Raw genomic sequence first — 15,008 nt, forward strand, 5'->3', positions numbered from 1 at the left:
GCTCAAGTCTCTTGAAGTGTTTAAGAAATATTTAGATATATGTATATTTAGATAAAATCACAGATTTGTATCCTTCTTGCAACTTCTTGGGTTTTCTCTAACAATACAAAAACACATAGAGTTTCATAAATGATTTTTCAATGTAGAAAATTGTGAGATGGCTAAACTACTGATAACCATATCCATACGGTATATTAAAGAACACTCAGAAATTTTTTTTAAATGAAATTCAAACAATAAAATATACTCACATTTAAATTTCCTGTTGCTTTAAACCCACAGTCATGCAAAAGCTCTGTCCAAGCTAGTAAGAGGTTTCACCAATCAGCAGTTTCTCATTATAGTCTATTGCAGGGGTTCACAAACCAGTCCTCAAGTACCACCTACCAGTCCAGGATTTAGGGATTATCCTCTTGTGCTGGGGGGGGGGGGGGTTCTTTCTAAAAACACCTTAGACACAACTGGGTAATCCCTAAATCCTGAACTGGTAGGGGGTACTTGAGCACTAGGTTGGGAACCACTGGTCTATTGGATCTCATGTTATCCCATACAGCTCTCTCCTGCTGAAGTTTATGGAATGTATAGATGACTCCCAGACACAGTTTGTCAGATCAGCTGAATGGAATTCCTCAATAAGCTGATAGGACTCATTCACAGTTTTGCTCTAGCTCTCTTGAAAAGGGTAATAAAAACTTGAATAAAATATGCACGCTGTGTGCAAATAATTGGTACAGGACAGGAGTAAATATCTACAGAATATACAAAGGATGAAGATGTGGAACTGCACTCAATCCCCTAGATGTTATGAATCTGGGTGCAACCAGTCTGGTCTCAGTACTAAGAAACCAATAGCTTGATTAAACAAGAGTAGAAAGGTCCAGGCACTCCAGATATCAAGAAAAAGGCAATTTATTTAACCCACAGCCAAATCACAACGTTTCTACCTGTCAAACTTGACAAAGACCTTAACAGGTCGAAACGTTGCGATTTGGCCGTGGGTTAAATAAATTGCCTTTTTCTTGATCTCTGGAGTGCCTGGACCTTTTTTCTTTTTTTTCTACAGAATATACAAAGTCTGTGGAGTTACAGTAAATACAAGAATCTCAAATGTCAGCATCTATTTTATATTTTATTGTTTTAATTGTGTTATTTTTTTGCATCTATATTTTATGGCTTTTTCTATATTCTGAAATAAAAAAAAGAGTAGCCTAAAGTGTCCCTTTAATTAAATATAAGAAAAACCTATGCCAACTATCTTCTTTCCGCGTGTATATTATTAGGCATTTTTATTTATATGTATTTATTACCTTTAATGGGATTAGATGTGTTTAATGCCATTGCTATATATTTAATGTTTTATTGTGACTCTGCCTTTCTCTGTCTTTGCAGATGATATCCAAATTACCATTCCACTTATTAAACCAGCTTTGGATAAAGTTCAGTTGGCTGGGCAAAGCTTACCCCCAGGCTTTCCAGCTCCCTTCCTCTTTGCTGATGGACTGTCATCTGTAGAAACACTTCTCACAAATATTCAGGTACGTCTTTGCTGATATTTTAAAATGGCCTTGTCATTTATCCTTAACTGGTCCCAGTCATATCAAGGCATACCTGGTGGCAGCATTTTTATGATGACAGTTGCTTATTTGATGCACTGTGTTTTAAAATACCACCTGTTTTAATTCAACTCAGCTTCTTCAGGGCACCAATTGTAGTAGTTATGGTGCCCCGAGGGCTTTCCCAGCACCCATAGCCTGCACACTCTGCAGCCACATTATTTATGCAGAAATTACATTTCTTTGTTATCAGATCTTAATCTCTTCAACCATGGATAGAAGCAATAGGCTGGGAGTACTGGCAATGTATTAGCCCAGTGCTCTCAGCCTTTTATTGTCATCAGAGTTTGGACAGATTTCCATTGAAAATGTGGAAGTGTTGGGTAGACTGAGGATGATGGAGAGAGCCCTGGTTTTTATGAACCCTCCGTACTGTCTGGCAGAAAAACTGGATAATGACATCTGTAGATCCATAGCACCATAACCACTGTAATGTTTAGCTTATGGTGCTTCGCATTTCTTTTTAAAGTATCCATTATGCAGTAATAACATGCAAAAATGTAATACTTGTTACTCTTGCAGTTAGAGGTTTTCAGGTAACCTTCTAATATTAAGTATTAGATTGCTCAATTTTTCACTTTAGATTTAAGGTCCCATTTACTAAAATAAAAAAGTAGTTTAAAAAAAAAAGTTTTTAACTTGTAAAATGTAGTCAGGCGCTGTGACAGTGTCCTCCCATGATGAGATCATCAGGATCAGTTGTCCCCTGGTCCAATCCAATGCTTCTAGAGAAGCATGGCATACCAATGGCTCAAATATGTCAATCACTGCTCTCCCACAATCCTATTCAATCCAATTCTTCACTAGGAGAAGCAATAGCAGCATTCAGCATCATCATGCTGTGAGTGATGACAAGGAACCTGAAGATTTGTTTTTTTAGGGAGGAAGCAGCTCTAGTGGCTATTAGTCTGACAGTCACTAGAGGTGTGTTCTCAGACAAATGGAAACATTGTCATTTCTTACAAAGGGCAATAGTTTCTATTGTTTGACTAAACTCACAGCTTCCAAGCACCAAAATCACTATTTGGAAATGCTGTGGTTTTGGTGCTTAGAGTGTCTGCTTTAACCCAGAGTATTTGTATTCTACTGTACAACGAAGCTTCTCTTGAAAAGCAGGGAGTGATGCTTTCTGTTAATAAGCCAGAGTAAATGAAGCCTTTACCAGTCAGCCGATGTTCTGCAGTCCATCAGCTACTTAATATTCCAACTCCTGCTTTTCCACTTACATCCAACAAACATGTTTTACATTTTACAAGTTCAGTGCATTATACTTAATCACTAAGAACTACACTGGCCTAAATCTCCATTTTTCAATTGTTGCACAAAAGATGGAGAAAAATAGCCTCCAATCCATATATTTCTCTCTAATAGATGTGCTCAGTAGTCTCTGCGAAGACTTTAATAAATACATCTCTCGCCTGCTTACTGGCATAAAATGGGCTAAATTGAAGAACAATGCTTTGATAGATAGGTTTGACTGACAAACATTTAAAAGAACATTGTAGCAGACATTTAGAGAGTAAAACCACAAGATTTCAATCCATCCACCTTCCCTAATAATAAGTGCTTGGTAAACTTGAAGTATATGCTGTAATTGTAGAAACAAATTAGCATCATTGCAGGAGAATATAAAATATGTACGGGATTGACAAGAAGTGTCCTTGAGGTCTTCAGTCAAAGCCGGGCTTTTAGGATAATGCTTATTTAACGTTTTGCCCTGTGAGAACCTAAATCTATGCCAGAGAGCCGAGTTTAATGACCAGTGCTATTATGCTTTAAGCAACAGTATCAAGCCTTTCATTTCCCACTTAATGCTGTTTCTTGTTCCCTCTGTAGTGGACAGACTCATTTTTTAATGATTTTGCTGTGCATTTTCTTTTCTTTTTACAATTTAGTAGATATGCCCCAAAGAAAACATGCATGCATTTAACTATGCAATTTTGATTGAGGTTTCATCTAAAAACAACTTGCAAAATCAGTAGATCTATTGTCTGCTGCATTTGCAAGTCCTCCCCTTCTAACCCCTCCCAGACTTACTGTGTCTGTCCAATCACAGGCTTCCCAATGCAGCTCAATTAGAAGTATTTGCAAGGCAGGTGCTTTGGGCAATTTCATGTCTTTTGAGTTTAGCTCCACTGAGCTAAACAACTAAGAAGTAACCTGACCAGTCTTGTGAGAGACAGCCAGGGGTGTGTGACAAAGTTAATTTACAGATGTTCCAATTTCTATTGAAATGTGCACTTTTTGTAAAATGAAAAAAGAAGACACACTCTTCACACACATTGCACTTCAGCAAGATAAAGTCTTTTAGGTGTGTGGAGTGTCCCTTTAATATATAGCGTTTGTTGGGAGAATAGGAGGAGAGAGTGGTGATATGGCATACAAGAAGAGGCATGCATGCATGGGATCGCTGACAAGAAGGGCAGTGGGCAATTGGCCCACTGTGTCACTAACATACGGGGATTGTACACGTGGTACAGTGGGAGGTGTGTTGAAACGTTTGTTGTACAGTATTGAAAGAGTGAGTCAACAGGCAGAATTGTTTAGGGGCCTTTGCTAGCCCAACACTGAGTGGATTTGTAATGGGCTAGTTCCCATCATTTTAATGTTCTCCAAGTCTGGACTGGCAAACAACGGTATTCTCCAGAGAACAGCAGTTTCTATGGTTGACCAGGGGACCGTGCTATAATAAATGTAGTGATCCTGGAGTGTTTACAAGTGGCTGTAGGATGAGACATGTTGGTGCTAATAACATGAATAAAATAATAACAAACTTAAATTGCCATTGGTGGAAATAGAATCATGGAAAAAAGAGACAATGTGTCTGTGCTGCACAGGTCATACTAATGGTGGTTGGTGGTTCATGATGTCACACTTCGTGGGTCTAACAGCCTCCATCTGTCAAGGCCATATTTCACATGTTTTTTTTTAATTGCCTAGGACATTCACACAGATATCTGTAAAATAAATGTACAGAAAAGAAAAATAAATTATTTTGTGCTTTGCCACTAGGCAAAACGTTTCAAGCCCTGTCTGCATTCCAAGACGTTTCAGGTTACGAAAAAAAACAAAATAGGATGAATGTACGAACTGTGGCACAAAAAAGAGAGCCCTTCATTTGTGTAATTACTACTGAGGTCCTCAGTCAGCATGTGGCTGGACAAGAACTGATTGAGGATCTTGGAAATAACTGGGCAGTAATACAGGAGTATCACAGGAAAACTGTTCTGGCTCTGATTTTTGCGAGGCATCTGATAGCTGCCTTTGTTAAGTAGGGCTACTGCTCTTTGTAAAGTGCTGTACATAATAAAGTGCTATCTCCTTGCAGGGCCTTTTAAAAGTTGCAGTTGATAACGCCAGAGTACAAGAAAAGCAAATACAACAGGAAAAGAAAGAGTTAAAGATGGAACTTTGCCGAGAGAGGGAACTACGGGAAAACCTGGAGAGGCAACTGACTGCTGAGCTACAGAGCCGAGGTGAGGTTTGGGTCAAAAGTATTTAACTACAATATGTTGAAACCATAGATTATCTCACATTGCGGTTCTGTTAGCCACATGGTTTTATACCATTGATGACAAAACTAAAACAACAATAATAATAATGCTTTATTTATTTTTATTTTTTTATCTCCTATGATGTATATATCTTTGAGCAGACAAAATGAGAGTCACATGGTTTATTTGTTCCTTAAGAAATCTATGTGCATGATTCTAATTTATTAGATTTCATGAATCCACTTTTTATTTCCACATACACATTTGGTTATTTGTGCAAAAGTATTTGTGACGCATGAAGTGATTGTTGAATTTTTAGTGTTCTAGCCACATGTGTACACAGAAAATTATTAAAGGGACACTGTTGGCTTGAGATGGCCAATTCTTTTTTGTAATTTATTATGCAGATAATGCATTAAGAATATATGCAAAAACAATACTGGGTTATTCACTAGAGTTCCGAATGGCCCCGTGTTGAATGGGTCAAAACAATCTGGCTGCAAATGGGGCCATTTGGACTGCAAAATCCATGAATTGTATTAAAAAATGTCCGAATCTCAGCCGGACCCAACACAGGTGGACGGCTGAAATTCAGACTCAAATTCTTCAGACCTGGGCCCGGAAGCTTAATAAAAAAATCCAAGCTATTTGCCCATCGGCAGCTAGCAAGCCAATTGATAAATATCCTATGAAGTCATCTCTGTGCTGGAGCAGAGGTGAAGGTGAGTCTTTTAGTGTTACGATTTATTTTATTTTGTTGGTTTCATTGAATGAGTGCCACATGCATATCTGTAGTTTGTATAGTAGAAATTATTTCTCGTTAGATGAAGATCAATATATAGGTTTAAATAATCTTCAAAACCACCCCCTAAAACCATAATCCAAACAGTTTAAATGTGTTGTCCCCATTTCTTTCAAAATCATTGTGGCTTTTATATAGCACCACATTGGAAACTGTAACGGCATCATCTCTGTTTCTAACAAAGTAGTTATTCTAATGACAGCTGCACACAAACATCTAGCTTTGCAGTGAGTTTATATGTGAAAATGACCTTAATGAAGAAGATTTTAAATTCAGTTCATGTGAACAGGACAAGCGTTGTTTTGATTGAAATGTGAGACTCTTCCCTGTGACTAGCTGTTTAGAGATCCTGTTTAATAGATCATCAATTGATGTGCTGTGCTAATATTCATTGTGCCCTTTTGCCTACAATCCACTGGCTGTAGGATCTCAGTAAATAAAAAAAAAAAAAAAAGCATGGGAAAAAAGTAGTCTAGTACTCTTGAGACCAGTGAAGCAATTAAAATAAACTTGAAAAACCCAGGGAGTCTTACGGGTGTCTCACACAAACACTACTGAGTGAGCACTCGATGCGAGGTGACATCACAGATGTATTAAATAGATGGGTTGTCAATAGGTAAATCAGGTGATCACGCACTTTACCAATCCAATGCCTGAGGTAGAATCAGGGGAGCAGAGGGCATTTGCCCCCCTGAGTTGCTAATATATAGAGGTTTGTGGGTGGCTGGCCACAAATACTATCTAATTATAGTATTTAATTATTATTATTGTATTCCAGTGACTGCAATATTATTATAAAACATTTAATATAAAATTAAGAAAGAGAAGATAACATGTGATGTGACAATGTACTGGTTTGACCTCAAATTGGGCAGTTTGTTTATTCATTAGTTGCCCCTCTGGCCACATCTAGCCAGCCTCCTATTGGTGGAATTCTACACATGTCTACTGAGGGCACAGGAGTACCTGATGGGAACCTTAAGTTAGACCCAGTTTTTTTTTTTTATTATTTGTCTGCATAGACTCTAAAACTGATACTGTGGGAATATATATTCGCCATTTAAGAGACAAACCAGCTTGTGGGGGGCGGGCCTGACTGCAAAAGGAGGGTAGACGTGTTTCAGACGAGCTCCTCCACCCTTTTGTTATGAAAAGCATTTAACAGCCTAATTACCCTCAACGGGGCAGTAACAAGCAAGGTCTTGACTGCCTGACCTACCTGATATGTCGAGAGGTGGCTCCCTGAGAATCTATTAGCCCCACCGAGGCAAATGCGGCCTGTTGCACGCCAGTCAGAGGATGCTGCCAACCTACTGAACCTGGGGTGCACAAAAAGCTTCAACTCTGTGAAAGTGCCCTGTTACCCCCTGGGACCAGCGGGGGTGATCCCTGTCCACTCATGGGAGGCTGCCCAATTTAGTCAAGTACGCAAGCGGACGCCACAAGCACGAGCCAACTGAGCTGAAGCCTATTTAATATGGCGGAGGCCGCATGGCTGCAAGCATTTTCGTGACTTCTGGCTCGAGCTTGAGCGCAGGATGCATCAACCTGCCCCACCACAGTCACGTACTCACCCACACCGGGGACACTTGCTGAAGTCCGCAACTCCACGAACAGTAATGGCCCCAACATGGCAGCGGATCAGGAGGCACACCTCTTCAAAGCGCGGGAAAGCATGAACACATACACGGAAGCACCCAACTTGTCATTCCCGCTGGGAAAATGTATGGCATCCAAAAGCGGGACTGCACCCGATGCTCCCACAAAGCAAGCATTCACCAATGAGTCAGAGCACCTCAGCAGCTGACAGTTCTAATGGGAGGCATAGACCCTCAAGAAGAGACTGCACACACCAGAAAACATCTACTATCCTGCGCCTGTTGTCCGACGGACCTCTGTTAGTCCTGCAGTGCCTGCTGTCAGACGTTTCATATTACCACAGAATTTAAACTTATTGTTTATACTCATGTACAGCATCCACAGAAGCTTATATTTTTAACATGCACCACAAATAAAAAGAATGGGAAAAAAAATGATTAAACAAATAGTTTTAAAAAACATATATTAAAATACTTAATCAAGTAAAAAGTGGTAGTCCAAAGTGTCCCCTCTATCCGAGACATGTTTTGCCATTTCAGTGGGCTTTTTCTCTTTATATATATCTTCCAATTCCTTCAATATGCCCACCACCGATATAGGGGTAAGCTAATGATCTATTTGTGTATATATAGCGCTCCACTCGGAAAGGCTGAAGGTTGTTCATTCACCTAAGGCTGTTTCACCTTTTTTCACGTTGTTTAGTAGGAAAGGAAGATATCCACTGGAGTGTAGTAGCAATACTTAATGTAATAAATGAAAACTATACATGTGTATAAGTGCCTTTTATACTCACAACATTTTATAAAATTAATATCCAATTTCCCCGTGTTTAGTGACAAATATATCTTCGAAAAAATTAAGAAGACCTAATATCCATAATAAAAGCAAAATAGCAAAACGTAACATAAACAACCACATTTAGAGGAATTTGTGATCTCTGAACTTATCAGAGATAGGGTTGGATAGATTTTGTGAAGTGGTGAAGAGAGAGCCTACCCATATTTCCTTCTACATATAATTTTTATAGTAAGAAAATTATTGTTTCATAAAAATAGTAAAGAAAATTTAAAAGAGTTGGTTGATATATTTAATAGAGATTTTCGTGTTTTACAGTCATATAATATATACAGTATGCATAGGCAGACATGTTATAAATTCCTATAACATATAAATAGCTGGTTAAGTGGAAAGTAATACAATTTACAATGCTTTGGCAAGCTCAGTTCTTTCTGTCTTTTGTGAAAATTAGAAGGATTTAAATAGTTTAATTCTACTCTTTAGCCCTTGCAGTTTAACTAAATATATAGAGTCATGTAGACTTCCTCTCTCAATCTTTGTTCCATTTAAATATATCACCGAGAAGCTGCTAAGTGATCATTAGATTATATAAACACAGAGAAGGTATGAAATAGTGGATCGGAGAGTATATAGATTTAATTCTCCAAGCATTCCTCTTCATTAAATACTATTGCTCATTGAAAGAAATATATTCATATCCTCTGGAAACATTTGAAATAAAACCATTTGTCTGGAGCAGAATACTCTTAGAGTAGAATCATTGCTGATATTACACTGAGCACCACTAATTCAAAGTTATGAATTGTAGATGTTGGCATTTATCCCTTAGAGAGCTTGTAGGTACAGGGGTGGCTGGCTGCAAGCTTGAGGTTACGTCATCCATCCTTGCTCTTTTGGCACCAATGACCATAGCAGTAATTCTTCAGGGTAAGGTGTCGCCCTCTAGTATCACTATGAAAGGGGAGGAAGTGTCTGTCTGAGACGTATGGTGTAGAACCCATTTCCACATTTCACTCCATAATGAAACACATATGACCTGTTCCTAAGTACCATTTCTAATAAAAAGTTGTCAGGGTTTTTTTTTTATAGCGTTTTCTTAGCACTGTCCTAGTGATACAAACAATGTTCCGATAAAAAAATCGGTCAACATCAAGTCCTTCATGGATTCTTCATGCAATAAAACCTTAATGAGATCGAGTATATCTCAATAAACCAGTAGAGAACATACGCAGTGTCAAGTCCTCTTCTTGAAACCATATACAAGTTGCCAGTCTCAGTTTTTTAGGAAGTCGGGAGGCTGCTTCAGAATGCCAACTTACTTTACTATTAGTATTCCGAAAAATGGGATGGGGCTAGAATTCCCTTTCCATATTTTACATGCAAATGATCATTCTATAATTAAAGTAGAAATGCACTTATTGAACATAGTTAGTTCCTACTATCATTCCTTAATTTCCAGATTCCCATCTATCACCCTGATCAATGCCAACTCTAATACCAACTATCATTTCATTTTAATCTAGTTTTTACTTATGTTCCTTTTTACAATGTTCTAGTGTTCTACTCTCTAGTTGCATTATGAGCCTGACAGAGTATTATTACTGCTTTAAGTAAATTGAACTAAATAAAAGTACTGTGCACCAAAAGTGGAATGTAATACAATTAAACACAAAGGCTATAAGATTAAGGAAATTATAAGAAAATGACTGTCATTGAAAACAAAGGAATGGGTTATTGTAAAGAAGATAGGAGTCAAAGGAAAGAGTAAGACATTCAAAGCTCAGCCCTTGGCATAAATGGTAATGGTAGACGCATCTTCTAACCTCTTTATAATAGGGATTGCTGTTGGAGGTTAATGAGATGTCCAAGATGTCCATCAATAGCATGACTGGCAGAGCTTGTGTAGCCATGGACTGGTGACTTTGCTGACCCATTTAAATATCTGTTTACATTTTATTTCTCATCACAAGGCAATGTTTTACCTCTCTAGAGTCTTTCCTTTCTTAAGCAGCTTGAGAAAGACTCTATAGGACGGAAACATAGACTTGTGGGGAGTAACATAGAATGCCAGGTCCATTTGTTTCTATTCACTGTGGAGGTGGTACAGATGAGAGGATATGCCATTCATTTCTAATTTAAATGTTAAGAATGTTCATAATGCTTGATCTACATAATGATGGTCACAGGTAGAAAATTGTGAATTGATGCAATGTCATATTGTTATTTTTATTCTTGTGGGCTTATTCAAAATTCCGTGACTTTTTGGTGAGCTGGCAACCAATTTATAAAAGTTAGAGGCAAGAAAATATATTCCACATACTTTTTTTTATTTCTGAGACTGTCAAAATTTTGATTGCTTTTTGTTCTGCTATTGTCCTTAGCCTTTCAGGTGTTTTGACATAATGTGTTAGAAACAATACATTTTAAGAGGGAAATAGTATCACTAAGAACATTGATACCTCTCAGCTATTATCCATTCTAAACGATTACAGAAACAGCTTGCGATGAAACGAGGTGCATGCTTTTCATTTAAAAGGTATATCTCGAAGTGAAAAGAATTGCACACAGAGACAAGGCACGTTCTTTGAGAATATTCCTCAGAGGATAGGAATGACCGTAACTGTTGTAATTTTTTTGTCTTTCAGCAACAATTCAAAAGCGCTTGAAGAAAGAGAAAAAGGCCAAAAGAAAATTGCAGGAAGCTCTGGAGTTTGAGTCAAAAAGAAGGGAACAAGTTGAACAAGCACTTAAACAAGCCACAACAGGAGAGGCACTCCGAATGTTAAATGGTAACACCACCAGCTGAGCGGCCAGCTTTATATTTGTCTGTAGGAAGGGTATAAATACATTGACTAAGGATAATGGCACTAAATAGTATATTTATGTAATAAATATACTATTTTTGGGGCTGATTGGGTTCGTGTGATGCCCTCCTGTATATTTCCTGTGTGAATTTATCCTAAACTTATTAGGCTGTCTTTATTATGGTTGCAATTTGTTCAGGTTTTTATTAATGTGTGTATATATATATATATATATACAGAAAAATACCGGCACTCCAAGGATTTCCAGAATATTGTCTTCTTTATTCTAAATTACATCAACATTTCAGCTCCCTTACAGAGCTTTCATCAGGATACACCTGTGTATCCTAGTGAAAACTCTGTAAGGGAGCTGAAACGTTGATGTCATTTAGAATAAAGAAGACAATATTCTGGAAATCCTTGCAGTGCCAGTATTTTTCTGTATATATTCTTAGCTACCAGAGCACCGGGTATTTTTGTTTTTTTGAGTTGGAGTGCAAGGTCTAATTACTTTTATATATATATATATATATATATATATATATATATAGTTACATAGGCTGAAAAGAGAAATACATCTATCTAGTTCAGCTCTCTTCACATCTGTTTTTGCTGTTGATCCAAAAGAGGGGAAATAGCCCAGTTTGAAGAGCTTTCCAATTTCGTAACAAACTAGGAAAACAATCCTTCTTGACTGGCAGTCAGATATCTCCTTGGATCAAGAAGCTATTACCCCACATATTAAAAATTATATCCCTGTTTAAACATCTGCATAGACTCTGATAAAACCACCTCTTCAGTTAGAGAATTCCACATCCTTATTGCTCTTATTGTAAAAAAAAAACAACCTTTCCTTTGCCTTAGAATAAATCTCCTTTCTACCAGTCTAAATGTGTGACCTTGTGTCCTATGTATAGTCCTGTTTATAAATACATTTGCAGACAATGGTCTGAGGCGCCATTTTTCTAAACTAAACACATTTCAAATTATTAACCTTTCTTCATACCTAAAATCTTCCATTCCTTTTACTAATTTTGCAGCCCACCTCTACACTTTTTCTAGTGAGATAATATCAATTTATACATATATCATATATATATATAAAAATACTGTGATGCTTTGTTTATATGCACTGAGCAGTGCATGTCTCACACACATAACAATTGTGATTGTGAAACTAAGTATGCTTCAATAAAGCCTTGTTAACTATATATAAAAACATTTGGCTCAGCTGTGAATTAAGTATAACTCTATCGCTAGATCACATGCATAAAATGTTCTGGTGTAGATATGTTCTCAGTAAAATAAAATAAAAAGCCAGAAATATATACAGTTTTACATTTTAATGCAAATATATGTAACCAATAACTTTTTGGTTTGTTTTAGATGCTTGCATCCCAGATATGGAAACAGAACACAATGGGTCTCAACACGATAGCCCCCCAATGCAAGGTAAATAATTGAAGGAATGTACAATTTGACATGTCCAGCACACAAACATCCATCAGTATTAACTCCAGGTTCCTTGAAGCCCTAAGAATTAAAATTGTTAAAAACTCTTTTTTAGTGTCTGATACCTTCCAAAGACACAGACCAGGCACAACACGTGGAATTGTACTGATTTATATTGGATAGAATTGTGTCAGAACATCAAAGTCTCTTGTGGTATTAGGTATTGTCAGATCTTTGGGGGTTGGTTCCTTTTGACCTTTTAAATAAAATAATGTGTTCAGACTTGCAGTTGATGGAAGAAAATGTATTTCACAAGTAAGATGTGTGAATTTCATTTCATTTGGGATTTGCTGAATCATATCCTCAAGCACTCTATTTAGGCTTTTATAATCTATACCCAAATACAATGTGTTTCTTTACTTAGTGACATTACTAATTAGTAGAGGCTTGCAATCATGGTTTAGGGCTACCTCATGGATCATTTACAGTCATTATCTGTATAATGCATTAAACATGCTGATTCTGGTATAATGCCAGTGTGAGGCTGCATGAGATCTTTACAGATCATTGTGCAGCTATATACTACCTGCTTTGTATCTACAGTTGCAATCTGTATTAGGTATTGAGAGTAGTAGGTGATGACATCATAATCATATACTTTCCAACATTTCGAATGGACAAAGAAGTATATTTTAAAGCATGGCTGCTCAAAAGCTAGAGCCACAGAAGTTGAAGAACTACAACTTCCATGATGCTTTGCACTACTTTAGAATCACAAAGCATCATGGGAGCTGTAGTTTTAAAACATCTAGAAATGTATGTGTTAGCACCCTGCATTAAAGGGACACTACAGTCAACAGAACCAGTACAAATGTCTATAGCCTGTCCGTGCAGTCTGAGCATGAAACCGCTGCCTTTACAGAGAAAGGGCAGTGTTTACATTGCTGCCTAGTAACACTTCTAGTGGCAGTCACTCAGACAGCCTCTAGAGGTGCTTCCTATTTCAGTGCTGCACAACATGCAGCACCTACATTCAGCATCTCCACTCTGCATGGAGCCACTGAATGCTCTCAATGGAGATGCATTGATTTAATGCATTTCTATGAGGAGATGATGATTGACGCAGTGTGGAATAGCTTTTTCCTATGGAAAAAGCATTTGATTGGCTGAGATCGTCAAGATTGATGATCTCAGCCATGGAGGCTGGATCAACCACAGCAAGACCAGCACGACAATGGAGAAGAGGTCTCCTATCTCCAATCTGATGGGCGGTGGTGACCTAAACATGTAGTCCAGCACTCTATTTAGGAATATGTGTTTATATTCCCATTACTATATTGTTCCTTTAATTTTAGGGATGCAGGGGTGTCTAGGGGTGGGGCTGTTGTGAGAAACTTTAGGTGACTTACTAATGATAATCTATGTAATTAAAATGTAATTTAGAACAAGAATAATGCATTGTATTTGCACAGACTGATTTCTAAATACAGTTATTGTAGTTTAAAGACACATTACTGTGAGCACTGTTATACACTCAAACACATCGACAACATGGAGCACCTGGAAAAGAGGGGACAGAGGGATTTGAGCCCAAACTTGGGAACGTCCCTTCTAAATAGGAACACTTGAGAGGTATGCAAAGATCACACGAGAGTCACCTAAGCTTAGGGTCAAAAAACCTGGGTACCTAGGGTATAATACCTGAAAAACTGTATTTTATATTATAATTATAGATAGTTCCTACAGCTCTATGATGAATGAAGATACTGTTCTGACCTTAGCAGATTAAAGGTTGTCAAGGATTGCAGAAGCCCAAGGGCTATTAGCTTTTTTTTTAAATACATATCATTGACAGAAATGCAACCAAGAAATTTGTTGAAAAAATATGCTCCAATTCGCATTGCAGTTTTCATGTGCTACCTATAAACAGAAAAAAGAATATGCACCGAGGAAAACAATTTACCCAGAATAACACCTGTTTTTGCCTTGATGAATCTCCCCAAAAATATGTAAAATGGCATGTTTTTTTTTAATACATTATATAACTGACACATTAAACCTATGCAAAAACAGCACATTTGAAGTTCCGTAATTTGCTGCAAATCCTGTTGCTTTGTAACTTTGCACCTTTGCACAGGATCTTGACAGTAACCTGTATTATGATACAAAGTTGTGATGGTGCTTAAAGGGACCCTTTTGGAAACTACAAATAATTTCATTATCTGATTATCTAGCAGAAAAAAAAAATATTACAACAACATTTACTGTACCAAGTGAACAATTATTTTCACTAGAACATAGGTGTGTGTGTGTGTGTGTGTGTGTGTGTGTGTGTGTGTGTGTGTGTGTGTGACCGTAGGCATAGTCAGTAGATGAAAAGACAAACAGACACTTAATTTATCATAGGTGGTGCACACTAATCAACCAGTCTGTTTAACCTCCATCA

The 15,008-nt window shown here is 37.5% G+C and overlaps 1 protein-coding gene across 2 annotated transcripts in view; it reads left to right on the forward strand.

Annotated features, from left to right (window-relative positions):
• The window catches only part of DACH2 (dachshund family transcription factor 2), a 423,481-nt gene that overhangs the window by 382,507 nt on the left and 25,966 nt on the right, over positions 1 to 15,008 (forward strand). For both annotated transcript variants that reach the window (XM_063431857.1, XM_063431858.1), the window contains 4 exons: positions 1,390 to 1,535; positions 4,942 to 5,089; positions 10,952 to 11,095; positions 12,497 to 12,562. In XM_063431857.1, coding sequence (XP_063287927.1) covers positions 1,390 to 1,535; positions 4,942 to 5,089; positions 10,952 to 11,095; positions 12,497 to 12,562 — 504 coding nt within the window. The remainder of the gene's footprint in view (positions 1 to 1,389; positions 1,536 to 4,941; positions 5,090 to 10,951; positions 11,096 to 12,496; positions 12,563 to 15,008) is intronic.

The sequence above is a fragment of the Pelobates fuscus genome, chromosome 9 (genome assembly GCF_036172605.1).
Source record: "Pelobates fuscus isolate aPelFus1 chromosome 9, aPelFus1.pri, whole genome shotgun sequence".
Classification (NCBI taxonomy): Eukaryota; Metazoa; Chordata; class Amphibia; order Anura; family Pelobatidae; genus Pelobates; species Pelobates fuscus.